Source organism: Rhagoletis pomonella, unplaced genomic scaffold, assembly GCF_013731165.1.
Source record: "Rhagoletis pomonella isolate Grant_MI unplaced genomic scaffold, Rhpom_1.0 Rhpom_scaffold_00008, whole genome shotgun sequence".
Taxonomy (NCBI): domain Eukaryota; kingdom Metazoa; phylum Arthropoda; class Insecta; order Diptera; family Tephritidae; genus Rhagoletis; species Rhagoletis pomonella.
In genome coordinates, this window is record NW_023458562.1 from 43,734,992 (window position 1) to 43,758,428 (window position 23,437).

General features: G+C 33.4%; 1 protein-coding gene across 1 annotated transcript in view; it reads left to right on the top strand.

Annotated features, from left to right (window-relative positions):
- LOC118745308 (MOXD1 homolog 1-like) overlaps nucleotides 1–23,437 on the top strand; it is a 113,328-nt gene that overhangs the window by 70,421 nt on the left and 19,470 nt on the right. The window contains exons 5-11 of the mRNA XM_036478832.1: nucleotides 5,503–5,615; nucleotides 20,927–21,120; nucleotides 21,655–21,756; nucleotides 21,828–21,991; nucleotides 22,095–22,310; nucleotides 22,428–22,630; nucleotides 22,718–22,818. Of these exons, the coding sequence (XP_036334725.1) occupies nucleotides 5,503–5,615; nucleotides 20,927–21,120; nucleotides 21,655–21,756; nucleotides 21,828–21,991; nucleotides 22,095–22,310; nucleotides 22,428–22,630; nucleotides 22,718–22,818 (1,093 nt within the window). The remainder of the gene's footprint in view (nucleotides 1–5,502; nucleotides 5,616–20,926; nucleotides 21,121–21,654; nucleotides 21,757–21,827; nucleotides 21,992–22,094; nucleotides 22,311–22,427; nucleotides 22,631–22,717; nucleotides 22,819–23,437) is intronic.

Genomic DNA, 23,437 nt, shown 5'->3' on the forward strand with positions numbered 1-23,437 from the left:
CAATATCCAATATGCCTATCGAACTGAGAACGATTGTTGCCAGAACTTTTTGGACGAACCGGCTAAATTGGCAAATAAAACCGGCTAAAATGTTTCAACTAAATTTCACATGTTTTATTTAAATAAATCACGAGTAAAAAGACTATTTCTTGGAGAGAAGTTACAAATTCGAGCTGGAAAAAATTTTTGCCAGCAAGAATTTGCAACTAGGAAAAAGATATGATTGTGGCACATGGTTGGACTTTTTGTCGACGATAATTTGAATAAACAAGTTCGTTAAATTTAAAAATTTACAAACTGGAGCGATTTTAAAATGAAAAATGTAAGTTAATACTTGTTTTCTTAATTAATTTAGTTAATTCCAATGATTTGAAAGGTACTCGGGGGAAAAAAAACTATTTATTACTATTACTATCTGATATTTTGAGTGATAATTCTCGCTGGATTTTCGACGAACAAACCTATTATCTTCCCTACAAGTCCTTTTCAGACTGACCGATTCTCAATACACTCAAATAGAAACCACTACACATAAAAAACGCTGTAAAAATTTCCCTTCAATTTTAAGGCAGTAAAACAACGACCTTAAGTTAACATCAACCGAGGCCATATGTTGACAAGGGATGCAAAATGACAGTTACACCAAAGAACTGGTCAGATTTTTCAGAAATCCCTTCAATTCTGATGCAAAATATGATGCCTAAAGACATCAGATCAGTGATGCCAGATAAGGACAATTTCGAAAATTTTCTTACGTTAACCAATTCAAGCGCTGAGTAAGAAAGAATCTTTTCAGTTGTAACTGGTGTCGATAACTGGGTAGTGTAAGCGCACCCTAAATTCGCCATCGTGCAATCATATGGCAACCCCAGTCAGTAACAATCGCAGCCAACGTGAATCTTTTTCATTCGTCGATTTGGATAGGAGAAGAAAGATGGCGGGCAGCGAATATACAAGTTTTAGTATCTCGTCAGTATCTCGATTTAGTATTTTTTAATCAATTGAAAGTTCAACTTTGTATTTAACTTTATCTTTATTTTGTCGTCGCCAACAACTGTTGTTTCATGTAAAAAGCAGAACAAATTATCTGATGAAATGTTAAATAGCACATGAATGTGCTTCAATTTTAAAGTCACCAAAAAATTCTTTTAGGCCCTTAGTGAGTGAGCAAAAAAATGAAAGTGAAAAAATGAATGAGTGAAAAAAATGAATGAGTGAAAAAAATGCAGAAAAAGGGGTTTTTTCTTAACAGCGGTCGGCCCTCGGCAGGCAATGGCAAACCTCCGAGTGTATTCCTGCCATGAAAAACAGCTTCTTATAAAAATACACTCGCCATTCGGAGTCGGCGTAAAACTGTAGGTCCCTCCCCTTTGTGTGACAACATCAAGGGGACCGCCACAAATTGGAGGAAAAGCACATATGTGTAAGCGCCAAACTATTATTATTATTTTATATGAATTTTACTTCTTTACTACTGAAACATGTATATGTTTAAATTCGTTGGGAATTTTGTGGGATAAATTTTCAAGATGTGGGTAATTGAGGGATTTTTTCCCCATTTCCGTGGGATATTTAACAGAGAATGTCTGGCATCACTGCATCAGATCTCCAATTTAGATGACCGGTCATATGACCGGCAGATGTCTCGTAGGATTCACAGAGAGTTTTGCTTTACATAGAAATTTGTGCTCTTTTATTTTTATTTTGACTCACTTCAGTGATTCAAGTTGGCATTCGGTTTTTGGAATTTGAATAAGATCTCAGCAAAAACGTTTGTTTAAAAAAATACATATGTGTACATAGTGCTTGAAAATATCAATTTTTCCATTACCTTAAACCTTTGGGAGTGGGAAAAAATTATGTTTTTTAATTTAGGCAGAATTGAATATGATCTATCTGGGAAGACAATATCTACATGTAGTATTTATTCTGTTTGTTGGCACTATATGCAAACACAAACGCATCTTAAGAGTCTTAACAGTGAAACAATTTCTTATTTTCTAAGTTTGCGAATAAAACTTCACACTTAAAATTAAGACATTTATAGGAAACATTTTAGGACGAAAATCCCTTTTTTCGTTTAAAATAAAAATAAGCGAAATCGGCCCAATTTCATACAATCCTGCCTGACATACAAATTTTCTCCACGATAAGGCTAGTAGCCATTTCTAACAGATTTTGGGTCGCTTAGTCAAAAATGGAAACATATATACATATTTGAAATTTAAGAAAACAAGGCAAATAGCAAAATCGGCTAAAAACGGCAAATTTTTTCTACAAAACGGCTAACCAATCGGCTGTCGGCTAAATCAAAATTTCTCCGGCTGTTTGCTATCGTAACAGGCTAAATCTTGCCGGAAAACGGCTAAAATGGCAACAGTGCTCATAACCAACTCTGGTTTTCCAACGTTCAGAGTAAATTTGAAATACACTCGAAATGGGTTCGAAAAAAAATTAAACCATAGCAAAAAGAGAGAAAGTGAAATCCAGCTCATTCTCAAAGGAAAATATAAGACAATCCCTCACTCACAATAAAATTTCAATTCGATAATGGGCTAGATTGGATAACGAAGGTGCCGTTTTGCTGGAGAATGGTTTAGTTCTTGAATCGAATACTAATATATTGCACATTTGTTATCGAAGGTAAGACTCGAAAAAAGATTGGATTTCCAATCATTTTCGAATTGCTAACCAAGCCCAATGTTTATTGGGGAAAACTTTTGATTTTGATTTTTTAATAGGAAATATGTTGAAATTGAAATCATTATTTTAAATTTTTAGCTTTTACGACCATGAAACCCAATTTTTTATTCCTGAACTGGTTTTTTATGAAAACTGAATACATTTACCTTTTTAAAGTGCTCAAAACGTCTGACATGATTGAAAAACCATGGTACACGATAATATTAAAGCTGAGAAAAATATGAAATCATCATTTATATCAATATATCATTTAATATCTAATAAAAATAATATTTAATCTCATTTTAAATCAAGCATAATGTAGAATTTTTCTAATATATACTTAAAAAAAAAATGATAAATAAAAGAAATTGGTGTGATTTCGACATTTTTGGTCGAAAAAGCTCAACCCGGAACCTGAAGGCTTTTAAACTAATTACGTATTTATTTATATCCCCAACCTCACATTATTCTGTGCGAAAACTTTTGGATTCATGCATTTCAAATTTTTCATACAACAAAAAGGCCACTCTAATGTACCTATGTATAAAAAAATTTTATTTGGTTTGAAAGCAAACTCGAAAGAAATGAACAAAGTTATTCAGATTTCAATTATTTATTTATTTTTTATTTTTTTTTTTGAGTAAACATTAATTACTCAGGAACTGATTAATCAAATTATTTGAATAAGCAGGTCCAAAGAAAATAAGCAAAAAAAAATCCATTTTAAGCGCATATGTAAACACTAAAACATTGGTAAATATACTTGCAAATACATATGGTCGCAAAACAAAAAAATTTAGTTACAGTTTAATGTTCTTTATTCAGTTTACTTCAAGGATTGAAAAATTACAATGGACAATCAAGTGTTTCTTGATATTCTCAAATAATGGAGATCTGTAGCTCGTTTCGGTAATTCTTCTATACAGATTATTTCTCTACTGGTAGAGAATATACGTCCAGTGTTGCCCACTTTTGATTTTCAAAAAGCACCAAAAAAGCGTTTTACCACACTAAAAGCACCAAATGGTTTTGCATCAATTGATGCTTTTTTCATTTTTTTAACAGTTTGTATGTATTTAACAAAAACAAAAAATTAACAATATTTACAAGAATGCATATATAAATCAATAAACAAAACTTGTTCGCTCATAACGATTGAAAAGCTACATGCTATAATGACTCATGCTTACGACGTAATACCGCAGTACTGCACATTAAAACTGATAAATCTCAAGAAAGAAAAATCGAATCCCAACAAACGAAAATCATGCCCTAAGTAGAAATTAGCAAAAAAATTTTTTGTTTTCATTATATAACCTCAAATATCGCAAAAAACCGTGACTTTGGCACTTTGAGGTTAGGATATCACAAAATTCTAGTGCTAGAGCAATTGTGCGCCAGATTGGTGGTACAAAAATAAAAATTTTTACAAATAATTATAAAAGAAAAAAAGAAATACTTAACTTACTCGCATATCTACTAGCATTTTCAACGTGAATAGAATTGTACAAGCTGAATTTGCAAGTTCTGCTTTTTATCAATCATGGTTGTATTTAAGTGCATTTAAATTTGTAGATTTTTGTAAATTCAGTGCTACCACAGCTTTAGATATTTAAAAATTATTTATGGTTTTAACTATATCGGAGTAATTTTAGTTCAGAAAAAAAACATTAAAAAAGGCACTAGGCACTAAATAATTTTTTTTAACGTTTTAATTTTCAAAAAGCACTAAATCTAGTGCTTAAAGCACCAAGTTGGCAATTATGTATACGTCATTCTCTACTTCTCATTAGCAGTAGAGAACAGGGCGGCGAATTCATATCTCAATTCGCCTTGGCAGAGAATTTTTACAGAAACGAGGTACTGCTCGTTTTATTTTTATTTTTTTAAATATTCTTTATTCTTCATTTGGAATAAATTCGTTTTAATCTTTTCAATAACACCAATGCCTTCCCGTAGAGAGGAACCATTGATTTTAAATTTTGGTATCCAAGGTTCCAGTTAAGGGTTAATAAAAACCAAATTTGTTTTCTTTAGTTCCACAAATAAAAAAAGCCCTTGGAATGGTCAGGAAAAATTTATTGAGCTAATTTTTTTTAAGCAGTAGGTATGAAGTTCTTAAGAAATTTGCTACGCTTTCTACTATGGTTTGCTAAAGTTTGTGAAGAGCACAAGGTACTCTTGTTTTCAACAGAAATTTATGCCCGTTCCAATATTTCGTAAGGAAAAACTGAGACACCATGCTGTAAAATATCAGTGGTCAAAACTCCTTGTACCATAGCAATTTATTTCTTGATCGTTTACTTAAAAGGTCCGTACTTAGCTTTATACATTGAAATAAGCATGGTCGTTAAAATTAAGCAAAATAAGCAGTTTCAAGCAAAAGCTCAAACTTTTCGGTGGTTTTTGTACAGATTTTAGTTGGGATTTTTTACGTATCACGTCAGTTCTGTTTAGAACATATCCCCGGCTTTGCAAATTTCTGATAAGTCGTTCTGAACTTTAAAAGAGCTTTGAGATGGGAGTGCTTTTTTGAAAATGTTGCTTAGAGTGAAATTGTAGTTGAAGTCGATGTTCGAAGACATTTCAACGCACCCTAAAAGACGACATGAATGTACGAGTATGTATTGTATGTATGTATGTATCTCAATGTTTACATTTGATATCCTGAAAAAACGTTAAGTTGAGTTTAACTGTTGTACATTTCTGATTTAAGTATGTAGTATTTGAAGTAGAGTGCTCGAAATAAAACACATTCTTTAATTTCTTCATCCTTTATTTGTCGCATTAATACAATATATTTTAATATTTTAATAGGTTACCATTGAGTCCAACATGGATACCTTGTACTGGTGTAAGATAATACGTGCGCCAACATTGAGTGAAAAGCATCACATAATTGGTTACGAGGCGCTTTTGTCACGAGAGAGGTGAGTTTGTGTATATGGATATACAATAGAATCACGAAAAAGTTAACCGAAATGACCCAAAGGTGATTAACTTTTTCGAATTATTAACTTTTCTGGGCGCTTTTCAAAATTAAAAAAAAAAATTAATTATAATAAAAATAGTTTTTAGGTATTTAAGAATACGCTAAATTTATTTCAATGACTTAGTTTTCATCATTATGAAAAAGAATCTTGGATTTAATTTTTACCAGCATATAGAGAGTTTTCTTGTTTGCTTCTTCATATATACATGCTCGCCACTGCATTCAAAATTTCATCAGGTTTTTATACCCGAGCGCACTTGTGCACAGGGTATTATAACTTTGTTCGCATAACGGTTGTTTGTAACAGCTTAAAGGAATCGAGATAGATATAGACAAATGAATACATAAATGATCAGAATGAAAAGAGGAGTCGATTAAGCCATGTCTGTCTGTCCGTCCGTCCGTCTGGCAGTGTACACGATAACTCGAGGTTGCCCTTTATCCAAGGTAGGTCGCTATTGAAAATGGGCGAAATCGGACTGTAACCACGCCCCTTCTCTTATAACGGTATTTTCGAAAAATGCAAAAACTGTGATATTTCTGTAAATATTGGATCCAAATTGTTGAAAATTAGTATATTAAGTAGAATTTCAATAGTTTTTTGGAGTTGAGCTGAGATGAGATGAGTTGAGGTGAAGTGTAATTAGGGGTTGAGTTGAAACCAAATGACGTGAGTTGGGGTGAGGTGAACTGAGGGGAGTTGATGTGAGGTTAGTTTAGGTGAGATAAGGCGAGTTTAGGGGATTTGTAGTAAGCTCTAGTGAATTGAGTTGAACAACAAAACATAACATAGCAAAAGCAAACATGATATGTATAACAAAACATAGCATAACATAACATAATATTTTATAACATAAAATACCATAATACAATATAGCATAACAACAATATACTTAACATAACATAACATAACATATCATAACAACATAACATAACGCAGCACACTAAAACATAACAATATAATATATCTCATTCGTCAGTTTTATCTCCCCAGTAGATAATTTCAGGAGTTAAAAGCCCTTCCAAAAGGCCTTCCTGAGAGTCAAGAGGCCGTCCACTCTACATTCCTTTCTCCTTTCTTTTTTGTATGGAGTGGCACAAATTGAAGGGCTTCTTCTTTCGCTACCCATGGAAGGCCTTCCAAAAGGCTTCTATAGGGCACACTTCAGAAGGCCTTTTGAAGGAGTTCTTTTAAAGTTGCTTCTTTTCTGTTAAGGTTTATATCAAATATGTGTTATTGCAACTTAAAATATTTACTGAAACTCATTTGTGATGCATTCGCGTAAATTGTAAATGGATAAGCCCTTCTACAAGGCATGCAAGGAAGCGCTTTATTCAGATCTTCTTGGGTAGGCCTCTTAGAATGGTTTTACTTAAGAAGGCCTACCTAAATTATCGTCTGGGTCTTTCTTTGTCTATATTTATCTATATAACTTTCTCTATCTCTATCCTTGTCTCTATAGGTTTTATATTATTTTATTTTCGTGTTTATTTTTATTTTTATATTTATCTTTTAATTTTCACCTTTTCCTTTACTTCCTTTTCCTTTTACCTTTATCCTGATCTCTATCTTCATTCTTTTCTTGATCCCCATGTTCACACCCTTTGGCATTATATGAAATATTTAAATTTACCGTCCGTCTTAATTTTTAGGTTGCTTTGCTTTTATTTAAATCTTCTCCTTTATCCCTTTCTTCATCTACATATTCCACCTTGCCTTCATCCCTGTATTAACATTTACCTAAATATTATGCTTAAACAGTTAAGCACGTTTTTTAATTCAGTATCGATATTAAAGCATACATTTAGAAAGCATTGCTTGCCTTGCCCCGTCCAATGCATTTCTTGGATAGCGGTTATGTCAGCTTTTGTTCTTACGAGGGCAACCCGCTTACAGCCGCTCCTACTGGTAAACAGACGCTGCAGACTTCAGTGAGCCCTTAAACCGAATAAGTCGAAGTGGTCCCACCGAAGCTCCCTCTCTTTCTGCCACATTGACTACATTAGTAAAAAAATCGCCTTCCTAAAGAGAATACATAGTAAAATTTACACCATACGAGCAATTAATATACATATATAACGTAATAATAAAACCCCATTTTGAGTACTGTGCCTCAATTATGTATACATGTGGTAACGCGATGCAAATAGACAGGCTCGAAAAGCTCCAAAATTAAGGTATGAGATGTATACTAAAATGTAATCGATACACTCCATACACCAATGATTTAAAATGTGTACACTACTACTAATTTTTAAATTCAAGAACTACAGAGGTCCACAATATTTGACTGAAGATGTCACGTATGTCAGGGATATGCAACAATTTCGACGACTGCGTAATGCAGACGATTTTAGACTGGATTTGCAAAGAACAGCGGCTGCACAGGATTCTATATCTTAAAAAGGACTCCAGCCTTATAATAGACTTCCGCATGACGAAAGAAATATCAAGTTGTTTAAACAAAAATGTATTGTTTGTATTAAATCTTTAATTAAGATAAATTGCGAATATAACCAAAATATTGTTAACAGATGGGGTATTGTTGTATGTCGTAAACTTTAAAGGCCTAAAAATATATTAAAGGGGTTCTTAAAGTATCATCAAAGTCATGTTATGAATTTTTGCAGTGTTAAATAATAGTTGGTTGTCGTTTCAAGTTCTCTAAGCATTTATTAAGGCTTTTAAAGTTTACGACATACAACAACACGACACTTACGACACCTTTGTGAAACCCTCAAGAGTATCTGAATGCTACTAATAAATCATACTACTACTACTACTACAACTACTACTACTACATCTCAATTTTTGCCCGAGTTATCGTGTACACGGACGGTCAGACAGACATACATGGCTTAACCGACTTTCCTTTTCATTCTGATCATTTATGTATACATTTATCTATATCTATCTCGATTCGTTTTGGCTGTTACAAACAACCGTTATGTGAACAAAGTAATAATAGCCTTGTGCACAAGTGCGCCTGGGTACAAATATAGCGTGTTATACATACACACGTATGTATATAGTTTTTCCTTTTCATAATAATTGTACGCAAATATATCAAACTTCAAAATAAAAAACATAAAATAAAAATAAACTTTTTAATATACCACGCTTTTATAAATGGTCAAACTACATAACATAGACCCAAAATTTCTACCGTGAAAGTACAAATTTGAGATCGACTTTAAGCGGTCGTTACATTTGTACATACATTTATATATTTAGTACACTTCATAACAATTCAGGTATATTACATGATTTTCATTTTCAATCTCATAAACTGTTTATAATGACGTTTGCTAAAATTTCAAAATCAAAAGTTATCAAAACAAATTCTTTGGGACTGAGAAATATTATTTTCTAACTTTTAGTCCATTTATAAAAGCGTGGTAAAAAGTTTTTAGTCTGGACACACAAAATTGCAAGTTGATAAAAGCGTTGTTAAAAATGGGTACGATACGATTACTAGAAGCAAAGATATTGAATTTTTAATAAGCCAAATTTCGGTAAGTAATCAAATCACCCACACTCAAAACCTTCATATCTCTGAAAATAATTTTTTTTAATGAATTAATGATACAAGTATAACCACTTTTAGTGCATACAACTTATGAAGAAAATTTAAGCCGAATCTAAAATGCAGAACTAAAACAGGTGTACGATTTTTAAAAGAACGACCCTTGTACATTTTTATGATTACACAAACGATGTGTGATAAGTATGTATGTTTTAATGTATATATATATACGCACAATTATAAATATGTATCTACATGTTATTTAAATTGTTTGATAAGTATAATTTTAAAACAATCATAAGTACGTTCTTACCCCTGAGCGCACTGATATAAAAGTACCGAAAAGAAAATCTAGGCTCATAGGAACGGGGGGCGGGGGTAAAATAACACAAACGGCAATAACGCAAATTTGTGTTATTTTCCAATTGGATGTAAAATAACACAAATTTGCTTTATTTCATTTCTCGTGGAGCAATAATACCAACTTTTAAACAATACAAAAAGCAGTACCTGAACAAGTTATATGTATGGTTAGACTGTACGTATACAATTTTCAAAGTGCCCAGCGTTGCGGCGGTCCGCGTTCGCGCGCCACCCCGCGCCGCGTTCGACGTCGAGTCCCCCGCCCCCTCTCCTCCTTTCGCAATTACGCACTGGTGGCATTATTTGTGTTATTTCACACCAAAAAATAAAAAAATTCATAGCGTAGAAGGGGTTCTCACAAGAACCATATGCTGGTTTAAACTGTACATAGACCTCTGTTTCTGATTCTTGGAACAACCTCCGCTGAAGATTCGTCAACAAATTTCTTTGCACAAAATCTTTTTCTATTACTAATAAAACCGCCATTAAGAAAATAACCTCTATTTTTACGCCTTTGATTTACTTTAGTAATCAAACTAATTATACAATTGGTTTGCAACCTCTAGACTTCCCTGTTGGGTCACTATACGAAATTTCTGCGATTTATAGCAAGTTAACTCGCGAAACCCAACAAGTCACTCAACCTAATTATGAAGTGTCAATCACAGGCAATGCCAAAGTGAAAGGATATTCCTTTGAAGTCGAGTCCGCTGACGCAGATACATAATAAAATAGCACAGCATTTGTTAGTTGCTATACACGTGTATATGTATGCACATACAGGGGCGCATTTAAGAATGGGCCCGACGATTACGACAGAATTAGTTTTAAAAATTCGAAATGCCTAAAAGTTTTTGTCATCAAATTTTTTTTAGAATCGTAAAGAACGTTTTTTGCCACATTCATTTTTTTTCTGGCGTTGCAAAAAATCTTTGCAAAAGAAATACTCATCTATAGGTTTTTGCAAGCTTTTATTTAATTGCTCAATCGCCCGCGAAAATTATCAATCGATTTTAAGTTAACTTATTTACAAGCTAGAGTCCAAAAAAAAAATGCGTGCGAGACACACGAAGAAACAGCTTTAAGATTGTCTACAATGCGCGACTATAGATCTGTTCGTGTCAGATCAGCAAACATTCCCTTATGACCCATTGGCTCAAAAACACCCAGCATCCAGTGACAGAATTTTCCCCTACCGTAATATAGAATCCACATTTTCAAATGAACTTCTCCGTCTTGAAGCATACGCGAATCTTTATAAAATATTTGAAAATGAATCTGTAGAAATGTTTTCTTATCGCTATATCAAATAAACAATAAAAAGCATCGTTCCAACTGGTTTGAAACCGCCCTATGTCAGCAAATTTTTTAAGAACGCCCTATTTCAGAATTTGGTTGAAGAACGCACTAACTCAGAAAATGGTTCAAGAGCGTCCTATCCCTGTGCAAATTCAATATATCGACAGATAAGATAGGGCGTTTTTTGAACCATTTGCTGAGATAGGGCGATCTAATAATATTTCTAATGCCAAATTTCTCAAATAAAATGTAATTATCAAACCAATGTAATTGTCATAGATATATAGATATGTCGATAACACTGGTCTACAAGGGTTTTGCGAATAAGACGGGACCTGGTGTTTCCGAACGGATTTTTCGTGCTGAACACGAATCTGGGGTCCAAAACTTCCCATCACGTCACGTTTTCGAGAAAAAAGGGGTTGAAACCCCTAAAAACAGCGTTTTTGGCCATTTTTGAAAAATTGTAGAGCTGAACCCTGACGTGCTACAAACTTTGTATATGTCAGAAATTAAAGGCTAAATCGTGCCCTTTCGAATGAGCCCTATGCCGAATTAATCGCATGCACCCTTAGATCAGGGGGTGTATTTGTGTCTTTTTTCTCGAAAACGTGACGTGATGGGACATTTTTGACCCCGGATTCGTGTTCAGCACGAAAAATCCGTTCAGAAACACCAGGTCCCGTCTTATTCGCAGAAAAAAAGTTGAAATTTGTAGACCAGTGTAATTAAAGGAAACACACTCCTTCCGGTGGCCACATAATTTGGGTCACGAGCTGTACATAAATAAATAAAAAAATAAAAAATAAAAACAAAAATAAATAATAATAGTAATATTTTGGCGCTCACATTTTTTCTAGGTGTTTGTGGTGAGCATCCTGATATGGAAACACAAACGGATTTATGAAAAGCTTTTTAAAGGGAGAAACAAAACGTTTTCTAATTTCGATGGAACCCAGGCCCCACGTGGTATTTAGTAGGCACCTTTAACCACTCGGCCACAGCAGCTGATATACTGTACACTTCCATACATATGTATTAGGGTAATTGACTCGGTTTATCCAAACCGGTTTCAACCGGTTTGTTGAATATTTTTAAGCGTTTTTTTTTTTTTTTGACATCTTGATTTTTCGAATACAGAGTAAATCGGATTTTTACAATCGAATAAACCGAGTTTCATCTAATTTTCAACCGACTTAAAGAAAATGAGGTTATAAATTCGTCGGATTATTTTTTTTATATATGTTACCACATAACTTTGCATCACGTGAATCGATTTCTAAAGGTGGTTGCTCAACGGTGGTCCCATACTAGAATTATTAACAAAAACCAACATAACCAACAACCACATGATCAAGTGTGAATTGCAGCAGAATGGCTGCGGTTGATTGTGTTGGCTTAACAAATGAAAAAGTTGGAAAAAAGCAACGATAATTTACAAGGCGAACTTAGCACAGTGCGTAGGCAACTTTAGGCGTGGCACCTCCCCATACAAACGTAATTTTTACATACTGCATATCTCACGAAATATTTTTGATATAGTTCTGGAGCTTTGTACGGAGATATATTAAATCACTTCCATAGTCATAGAGGAGGGCTGCCGCTTGTTTAAAAAATCAAATTCAACTTGAAGTAAGGGAATTATTTATTTGAAAATTATGTTTAAAAAATGGATGCCAAGAGGCTTTAAAAAAAGTTGTTTGAAAAGGATTGCCACCTGTTTGAAAAGTCTGAAAAATTAAAATATGGGTGTCATACGAAAGATTATTAGGAAACCTGCAGATTGAATATTTACAAAAGTATTGAGTTGTTTTACAATGGTTGCCACCCGTTTAAAAATTAAAATCAATTAATTTAATTAAATTACTAAAATATGGGTACCAATCGAAATGTTTTTGAAAGGGGTTTAAGTTCTTAACTAATGTAGGAAGGTTGCCACCTGTTAACAAAATCAAATGTCACTTGAGTTAAGGGAATTAGGCAATTTGAATATGTTCACAATATCGGTGTCGGAAAATAGGGGTTTAATCAGAGCTACCACTGAATCCGTCGTAGTCCAAATTTTCGCGAAATCTACGGAAATGCTATCACTAAATGTGAATAGATACGAACGAAGCATATACTTTGAATGCATGCGTTCATAGCAAGTCGGATTCAGTGATCGTATTTTCGTAGTTTTTACGAATGGTTTCAGCGATAACCCAGAATAAGGTTTTCGTTGGAAAATATTTTTAAATGGGTTGCCACCTTTTTTTAAAAGTCAAATTTAAATTAATTATTATCAAGCTAATGTGTTTTGAAATGATCAGCATGAACATGCTGAGGTATTTAAAGAGGGCTGCTGCTTTAAAAGTAAATTCAAATACAATTATATTGTAATTAAATGAGTTATTAGATATTAATCGAAAGAGTCTCCAAAAGGCTTTATTTCTAAGCTACATATGTATAGCAGGGTAATTTGAGTGTTATTGAAAATACACATAATATATCACGCAGAAATATCATGCACTCAGCGAAGCGGGTAAGGGCGATCTAGTCTAAAATAAAACCGGCTTAAACGTTTTTTTTTTTTTCTTTATATGAAAATGAGTAACCGTTTTTTTTTAACTGTCATTTTTCGAATAACTCGAAAGTCGGGTTTCGAAAAAACGGCGAATAATCGAACACCCTAATACATATTATGCACAAATATGTATAAGCACGAGGGCATACTTAAATCTTTATGCAATACCGAATAAAATGCATAAGCACAGATATGTATGTATGTCCTGTATGTCCATAAGTATGTGGGTATGCTTTCTCTTTTTGAAAGCCGTACCGAGTACTTTCATAATGTAATAAATACAATACAGTTTATGAGGCCTTGAGAACAAGAGTAGCGTAAATATGTCGTATGTACGTACATATCGTCGTTTAAAGTACGAATCCGCGTATCAAGATAATGCAAAACCGCGTATGTGAGGTTGCATAAATTATTTTCTAGAGAGTAAAAACACTCATATTTCCAAATGGTTCTCTTTTTTATAAAGCAATCGCATTTCTGGCTGGTATATTTCAAGACAAAGGGATAAGGATTGAGCCAAGAGCTTGTGTCAGCAAATACAATTTTTGGAAACAAATGTGGGTTACGCGGTTTTGCAGAATGACGATTCGCGATTTTGTACTTTAAACGACGATATGCATCTGGGTCATTTTCAACCAAAGTGCTTTTTTTATCGATATTTGTCGCTTTTGTTGTCGATATTTATCGATTTTGTTACCGATATTTATCGATTTTATTATCGATATTTTTATCGGTTTTGTTATCGATATTTTGTTGGATGTTACTATCGATTTTGTTATCGATATGAGTGTAAAAATAAAAATGAAGATAAAGGAAAACAGAATAAAATAAATGTAGTTAGAACGAACAGGAGTAGAGGTAGAGGTAGGGATCTACATAGAAAGGAGACAAAAACATAACCTTAAGCAAAAGCAGATGAATGTATGTATGTACATATTTATGTATATTGGTTATGAGAAAAAAAGAGATACGTAACGTAAGTAGCACTTCTTCAGTGTGGCCCAGGAGCACGTACTTTTTTTTTGTTTTATTCTATTTTTGCCTGTTATAATATTGTCGTGATATTAATATTTATTAGATGTTTTGCTTGCATAAGTGCATTGCAGTTAAGAAGCCCAAGAAGTTATTGATCGAATGACATAAGAAATAACAAAAAAAAGCAATTATTTTGTGTTTTTAATGCCATTTCGTTTCTACCGAAAAATGCAACCTTCTCTGTGTCCTCTATGCACAAACACTAAGAATATAAGTAAGGCTAAATATTTGGCATTCTTGAAAATATTTTACAAAAATGCAAAAATAAGAAAAATATATATTTTTGAAGAGGCTAAAAGCAGTCTCGCATTCTGCCCAAATTTTCACGTCAGTACCCGATTTCAGAGGATAAATCTATCAATCCTCAAAAAAATGATCAGGCCAGCGCCTTCGTCTTGACCTGCGGGCTGTGTTGGAGCCACAGCCGCTAAACTTAAACGTAGAATACATGATATACATGAAATATTCGTTTTGATTGTATTGAATTGAATTTAATAAACCAATGTGCATTGCAAAATATTAATACTTAGCAATAGAGAAGCAGATCCACATTAACTTCAACCATATCGTCGTTTAAAGTACAAAACCGCGTATCAACAAAATGCAAATCCGCGTATCAAGATAATGCAAAAACGCGTATGTGAATTATGTAAATTATCTTCTAGAGGGTAAAAATACTCATATTTCAAAATGGTTCTCTTTTTTATAAAGCAATCGCATACCTGGCCAGTATACTTCAGGACGAATGGATAAGGATTGAGCCAAGAGCTTGTGTGAGCAAATCCAATTTTTGGCAGCTAATGCCAGTTACGCGGTTTTGTACTTTAAACGACGATATGTACCATCAGCTTATAAATAGATATATGCCGTGACGTGTATCACTACTTCGATTCATAAGAAATTTGTATTATATTTTATACTAGCCTGGGTCCCCGTATTAGTATTCTTCTTCGTGTTCGTGCTCGTCTTCGCATTATCTTCGTATAAGTTAGCTAAGAATTCTGGAACAGCTCTCTTCTCTATCTCTTGCGTCTGATATTGCGATACCTCATATTTCATGTGCCTGATGAATTAAGTTCATTTGATACCCATATTTTCAATAATTTCTTTAACTTATTAAAGAATTTGAGTTTTCCTTCTGAAACAGGTGGCAACCCTTTTTAGTATTCCAAATATTAAAACTAAGGACATCTTACCACCTTCGTTTAATATTTCATTTGACTTATGCTAATTCTAATTTTAAAAAAGGTGGCGACTCAATTCAAAATATTTTAAAACAGAAACCTTGTTAAAACTTCTTCGACTGACACACATATTGCTATACATATTTAAATTGTGTATCTAATTGCCTTAATTCTTAAATAAAGTTTAGAAAGAAACATTTTTAACCCATGTCAATTTATACCCATATGTACTTTAATAATTCATTTGACTTATTAAATAATTTTAGTTTAACTTTTTACACAGGTGGAAACCCTCTTTAATGTTATAAATGCTCAAACTAAATATTTCTTAATACTAGTTTGTTTGAGGACAATATTTCAATATTTCATATAATTGAATTTAATTCGACTTTTCAAATAGGTTGCAATCCTGTTTAAGATATTTTTAAACCAAAACCTCGATAAACCTTTGTCGTCTGACACTTGTATTGTGATACATACTTAAATTATCTAATACTTTTAATTCAAATTGAATTGAATTATAAAATTAATACATGCTGTTTGGAAATAAAGGTTCTTCATTTCGATTTATATTTATATTGAATTAATTTATTTAACCTGTTGCTTATATTGAATCTAACTTTAAAGTTGAATCTAACTCTAACCTCTTTCGTCTGACGTTCATATCAGGATATACCTACCAATTGTCTGCCCTTTTTAAGTCGAACTTGCTTTTTGAAACATATCATTAAGAAATAAGGCATGTTTAAAACCATTTCGATCGATACTCATAGCCCGAACACAGTGAAAACGACAAGCTACGGACCACAGCTGTCAAATTATTGTAACACGTATTCTCATGATTCAATAATACAAGGTTCGATAAACTGCCAGTTGTCTCTCTCGCACCGCTCCCTTAGCAGTGGCACTGTGTTGCTTCTTTGCAAATTTACATGGAAACAGTGTAGCTTTGGTTCGAAATAAAAGTATAAGCTTTTGTGCAATATGTTTATTTGTATATGCATATGAAGCATATTTAACTGATGAAAACATAAGCATTGGATGTTTACATCAATCGCATAGTAGTCTTATTTTAATTTTGAGTCATTTTGCAGTTTTTATACGGCTAAATAGCATATAAATTACGTAATTCACGTAGATATATCAATATTACGTTCAACATTTCGTTTAAAATGCCAGATTTCCTGCAAATACATTAGAATTTACGAAAGGAATTTCACTACTAATTGCCTACTTTGCCTACTTTTCTACTACCATTTTCGCAACAAGGGATTGCATTCTTGCCCTTTCTCTGTCCTTCGTAAATGCAACCTTTTGTAAGGGAGTGTCAAACCGCAGCTGTCAATAATTATCTAACCTTGTATTATTGAATCATGACGTATTCTTATGTAGATAAATATTTTGTCGACGACCGGGCTACGCGACGATTGTGGTTGTGGCCAGATCTATTTCTATTTTTCTATCGCGCGTTCAATAAAATCATGTCGCCATCGACAAAGCGTTTAGATAATGAAGATTACAAATTGGAAGCTGTGGCCCGTAGCTTGTCGTTTTCAATGTGTTCAGAACTTTATAGTGTAATAATTGATTTAACTTAAAAATAATTTCAACTTAATTTTTTTATCAGGTGGCAACTCTTTTTGAAAAAATAAGAAGTTATTGTACATCAACAGAGCAATCCCTTTAATTTGATACGTCATTTTGTAAAATCGAACGAACGGTACCGATCTGATATGACGAAAAAATTTTCGTTTATTATTATATGTACATATGTATGTACATAGATTACTTAAAGAAAAAACAGATCCACATTTACTGCAATCAACATATGTTTGTACGTATGTATGTATTTACATACATATCCTGTGATTTGGTTATATTTATATTGCGCCATCTGTTACTCAAAAGCCGAAATGCCTACACAAACATACGTTTTGTCCTCTTCTCTCACTTTCAGAGCAAGCACGTGTTTGCAAACTGATGACTGCAGATGACGAAGAGATTTTGTATAGAAAAGCATTTATGCTCATATATTTGAATAAAATAAACATACTTAGAAGATCCAACCAATACTTCCCATATACCAAACGAAAGGAAAAAACTTGAATTTTTGATTAAAGAAAATTTGCAAATTTTTTCAGAAAATGTTTGCCTTAAAATGCTCAATATTGATTGAATTTATATAAAATGTTTACATATTAATATTTCTATTGCTTCAAAGAACCTATGTCCCGTAAATTAACGTTATATCTGTAAATCATAAGTTGCTAGAGCACTTTAATTTCTACCGTTGTTTCTACGACAGAAACCGAATTGGTTACTTACAAAAATGTATCTGTCGATAGGTTTGGAATTTTATCTTTCAAACGCCGCCTTTTTCTTTTAAATCGCTTCATTAGTTCAGTCCTTGTGCAATAAGCGTTTTCATGAAGCTCTAAAATTTACAACTACAACATTTGAGCATAGCCTCCATATCGAAACGGAAGAAAAATACCTGGCACTTTGTTTGGAAATAACCCATCCACATTATTGAAAAACAGAGATTTTTAAAATGCTAGGCTAGAAAACCATTCTTATAAGTAATAACTAAAGAACCCCCCCGATTAGTTTTCATTTGATGTGAAAGGTAGCAGCAGACACATAGCTGCAAAAATATGAGTATTTTTCTTAATAAATACTAAGGCCGTTTGCTTCATGTCTGGTTAAATGCTCAATCAGGACTTAATCGCAAGCTTCCTCAAAAAGTTTTTTTTTTTTTTCAAAGTCGCTTATTTGTCAAATAAATTCTGATAAATTTACGGGAAGTTGACGTACCGATTAGCATCAAACCAGGAGTGTGCTTTTCTACTTTTCGCGGATCTTATCTTGCGTCAAAAGTTAAGAGTTGGCCAACGTTCGTTGTTTCCGTTGACGCAAGGGTTGCCATTCTGGCGCTCTCTGTGCAAATACACACAATCCACTCAACTACCAGTTTCTTCCTTAAGGTGTTCTTACACGATATGTATTTGCATCTGTAAATGTGAGTTTTTCAATACGCATGCAATAGCATATGTCCGTCAGATTCACAGTGTTTATTTAACTATTTAAAAATACGTTCTTCGAAAACTAAATAAATTAAACTCAGATGATTCTATATGAAAATAGAAACATTTCTATTTCGTATGTACATGCATTTGCTTTGTACAGAAGCAAATCTAATTTGCCTTTACGCGATATGTTGACATTTCCATATGTAAAAAGTGGCATGCACACATGCAAGTACATCTCGTGTAAGAACACCTTTAAGCGGAACGCTGGCGAAGAGACGAAGTGGAGAATGAATGCTCTTTAATTATGCTATTAATATAATAGATGAACGATTTGTACCATTTTAAGTAGGTGCAAATTTGGTATCTGCTTTTGAAACAACACAACGTGTGCTATTTAGATTGCTACGTAGCAACTATACACCTAAAATGCTAATGTTAAGGCAGGGCAATTCTGGCTACGATAGTAAAAAGTCTTGCGTAAGACAAATGAAAGACAGATGGCAAGATAGTTCGAAAGTCTTTTGTTATCCAAGCACAAAAGTCTTAGAAAAAAGCTCACTCATTCACCACCCGTTATGAAAAAATATTTTAAGAGAAAGCACTTGTTACCACTCCAACAGTCGCAACCCTGCAGGGAGTGACGTTAGCTTATACCTAACTTTAGTCTGTTTACGCGAACACTAGTGCTAACTATTAACTGTGTATTTTGTTCGAAAAAAGCTAACTACTTTTGTGGGGCGATGGCCGCAAAAAAGTCAGACCTGGATACCTCTGCATTACATGTCAACTAACTTGTAACTAACTACTTTTGGACATAAAATATCAATAAGAAAAACAAAATATTTTTTTGCTTTTTTACTTTTTTATTTACTTATTTATTTACTTTATTTTATTACATTTCATATTTGTTTACATATTCTGCTCTGGGTGGCCCCATATTCGAACACCGTCAGACATAACTTCAAAATGATAGTATAAAATTTCGATCTTCCTTTTATTTGTCCTGAATATGAAAAAGAATCTGCGAAGTTCAGAAAAAAAGTGTATTGAAAGTAATTTTTGTATGAGGATATTTAATAGAAACTTGTAAAGAAAACCAACTCCCGATTGCGTCTGCATGACTCCTGCATGACTTTACAATTCACTTTAAGTTGGTTTTGTCATAGCTAATTAAAAGTGAGGTATTAATCGAAATCTCGCCAAAAAGCTAACTATAAGTAGGTTAGTTTTAACAATTGATAATTTTTCACTGCAGGGAGTGGCCGAGTGAGCAAAGCACAGGCGTGGAATTCAAGAGATCCGAGTTCCAGTCCTCGGGCAGCGCAACTTTTTTCTTTTTGTTAAATTTACTTTTTTTACATTATATTTAAATATAAATTTAGTTTTATATTTTATTGTTTTAAAAGGAAAAATATATTTTTCTATTTCATTTAATTTTTAGGAACTTGTTTTTTCTTCTTTCAATTAATTTTTTTCTGCCGTTAGCTTAATTTTCTTCAAATTTTTTAATTTTATTGTTAAAAAAAATATGTCTTTATTTAATTTTTAGAATTTTTTTATTTTTTCTTTTAATTCACTTTATTATTCTTTTGTTAATTTAATTTTCATACAGTTTTTTTTAATTTTACTGTTTTAAAAGGAAAATATATTTGTTTTATTTCATTTAAATTTTATGGACTTTTTTATTTTATATTTTTAGTTTAATTTGCTCTTAGTTTTTAGTTTTTTTTTGTTTAAAAAAGAAAAAAGAATTTATTCAATTAATTTTTAGAATCTTTTTATTTATTTCCTTTTTTAATTATGATATTTGTTTTATTTCACTTAACTTTAAGGATGTTTTTTTATTTTTATTTATTTTTGTCTTTTATTTTAATTTAAATTTCTTTTAATTTCATGGCTTTGTTTTAAAAACAAAAATACTTTTTTGATCTTATTTAATTACGCATAACGCGTAACACCTCCTCGTTAGCACATCTTTCAATTAGTCTTTCGAAAGACAGTAAGAGCTTTCAAAATTGTTGCCAGAATTATCTTGGCGCTTAAATGGTCAAGGCCGACCGTGAAATGTAAATAAATTACAAAAATACTATTTTAACCAGCTCGATGTGATGAAAAAAACAAACATTAAAAAGCGCAGTCTGTAAAACATCATTCGCTTGATGCAATTGATGTGCCACTTTTACTTTTTCTCCTTTTGCTTTAATGGAAATTTATTGTCTCAATTTTTTCACTTTCATTTTTTATGCCAGCAACACCAATAAACCGCTTGTACACCACATGACTCTCTTCGAATGTTCGACAAAATCATATCCAGGCTCGGATCCACTCTCTTGGGAGGTGTGGGTGAAGAGTAGCGGCGCGGTGTGCAACAGTAATTTATTGACCCCACATGACTGGGACTCTTGCATCACGCCAGTGGCAGTCTGGACTATTGGCTCAACAGGTACGAATACAAACATAAGTATATACTTAAGGTACCCAGTAAGAACCCTATCTGTTAACTAATGCGTTATATACGCCTAGTGCTACAAAAAGTTTGTGTGAGAAATTCAAAAACTTTCCATCATTTTACATCCTGGAGAAATCTAACGCATAATCGTTTCACGTGTGAGCAGTTTTCTCTTTCTTTTATATGGAATTCGCTATTATATTAACCTATATATAGTGGTCTCTTTTCAATCAAATATTATTATGCGATTAATAACGTGTTATGTAACGCAAAGAACGGCATATGGATATCGCTAATATGCAAATGTGTTGGTTTTTATTGACAATTTTGTAATTGTATTTGGAGAATACGTTAGGTCGTTCCTGCTGGGTACACATATAGTATAGTATGCGAATTAATTGCTTCTTGGAAGTACAGAATTTTTAAATTTACGTACACCTCCCTGTATATGTACATATGAGTATAAGTTTGTACGTGTACGTAATACTTTTTCAATTTAAATATTTGCACATTTCGCTTCTTTCACAGGGCAATTTTTACCGCATCATGTCGGAATACCTGTGGGCGGAAAACAAGGCGCTAAGTACTACATGCTGGAAATACATTACGACAATCCACAGGCTCAACAAAGTGAGTAAATTCTTTCCGGAAAATGCTGTGACGAGCAAATACAATTTTTCACTTTCACCCTAAACTCGCAGTGGTAGATCATTCCGGCTTTCGCATACATTACACCAATCGGCTGCGACAAAACGATGCTGGTATCATGATTTCTGGCGTTTCAGTCTCCGACACTCAACTGATTCCACCCGGCCAAAAGCTTTACCGCAACATTGGAATATGTGGGCCATCCTGTTCAAGCGTGGTAAAGTTTCTTGCTGCCATAATGGCTGATAACAACAACAAACTCCTTTATAAAGACCACAAATTACTTTATACTAGCTTATTATATTTTATCTACTCGGCAGATGTTTCCTGCAGACGGCATCAAAATCATATCCGGCACACTCCACTCTCACCACGCCGGCCGCAAAATGGCACTACGCCATGTGCGCGGCGGCAAGGAGTTGGAACGTATAATCGAGGACGACAATTACGATTATAACTACCAACAGGTGCGACAACTGGAACACGAAGTCGTCGTACTCCCGGGCGATTACATTATTACAGACTGCGCTTATGAGGTGAGCATTTCAACCCACTACCCACGAACAGTCGATGGTACATACATAGATGGAAGCTTCTTTGACAGACAAATTGAATAATTTATTGTCGCTTTACTTCACTAAATTTACCTACAGACGATGAACCGCAAACATCCAACCTTCGGTGGTTACTCAACCAAACAGGAGATGTGTCTGTCCTTTATCACTTACTATCCACGCATTGACTTGGCCGGCTGCTACAGCATGACACCAGTGCGAGAGTTTTTCGAGACGTTTGGTGTTTATCAATTTTATTCGCTTAACATGACAGACGTTGAGAATTTATTCCTTTACAATGGGTGCGTATGCATATCAAAAAAAAAAAAAATTGTGTACTTGAAAGCGCGCGACATGATTATTTACTTGTTTATTACTTTCCATTGCAGTAATGTGTTGGACTATATACCGAATACTATTTATGCAAAAACGAAGAAGAATCCTGTTAATATGACTGATGAGGAGCGGCTGTATGAAGAATCATTGCTAAGTGAGTTTAAAAACATTTCAAAATATTCACTCAATCATTGCACTGTTTAGTTACACTGATTACCACTGTTTTACCACTGATTCGAATTCTGAGGATAAAAATACGTGACTTTTGTTTGAAACTTTTTTCTCGGAAGTGCCGTTTTCAACCCCTATATGGCCTTCAAACGTCAACTTGTCCTGGACTGCTAAAACGGACAAAAATGTATTTATTAGAAAACGAAAAAGTTAAATCTCCAAGTCGGGAATGCTATATCTTTTGGTCATATTACCAGGGTTGACAATGTTTAAAACATTTGTTTAAAACAATTGTTTTAAAAAATGCGGAAAACCCACCTATACTTTAAAACACGTTTTAAAACATTTTGCTCTAAACTCGTTTAAAACGTATATAAAAAACATCAATCATATATATAATAGGATTTGTACTTTTCAAAAGTTTTATTTGCAACATAATGCCCCTTGTCGTCCGAATTTTTTCATCCGCCCGTTGTGAATACACGGAAATGATGAGTGAACCGGTTCGGAGAAAAAGAAACTCATACTAAGGCTGAATACATTTGAGTTAAATTGTAGACACTTTCAATGGCAACTCTGAACTCGGGGATTTCCCAAACTAC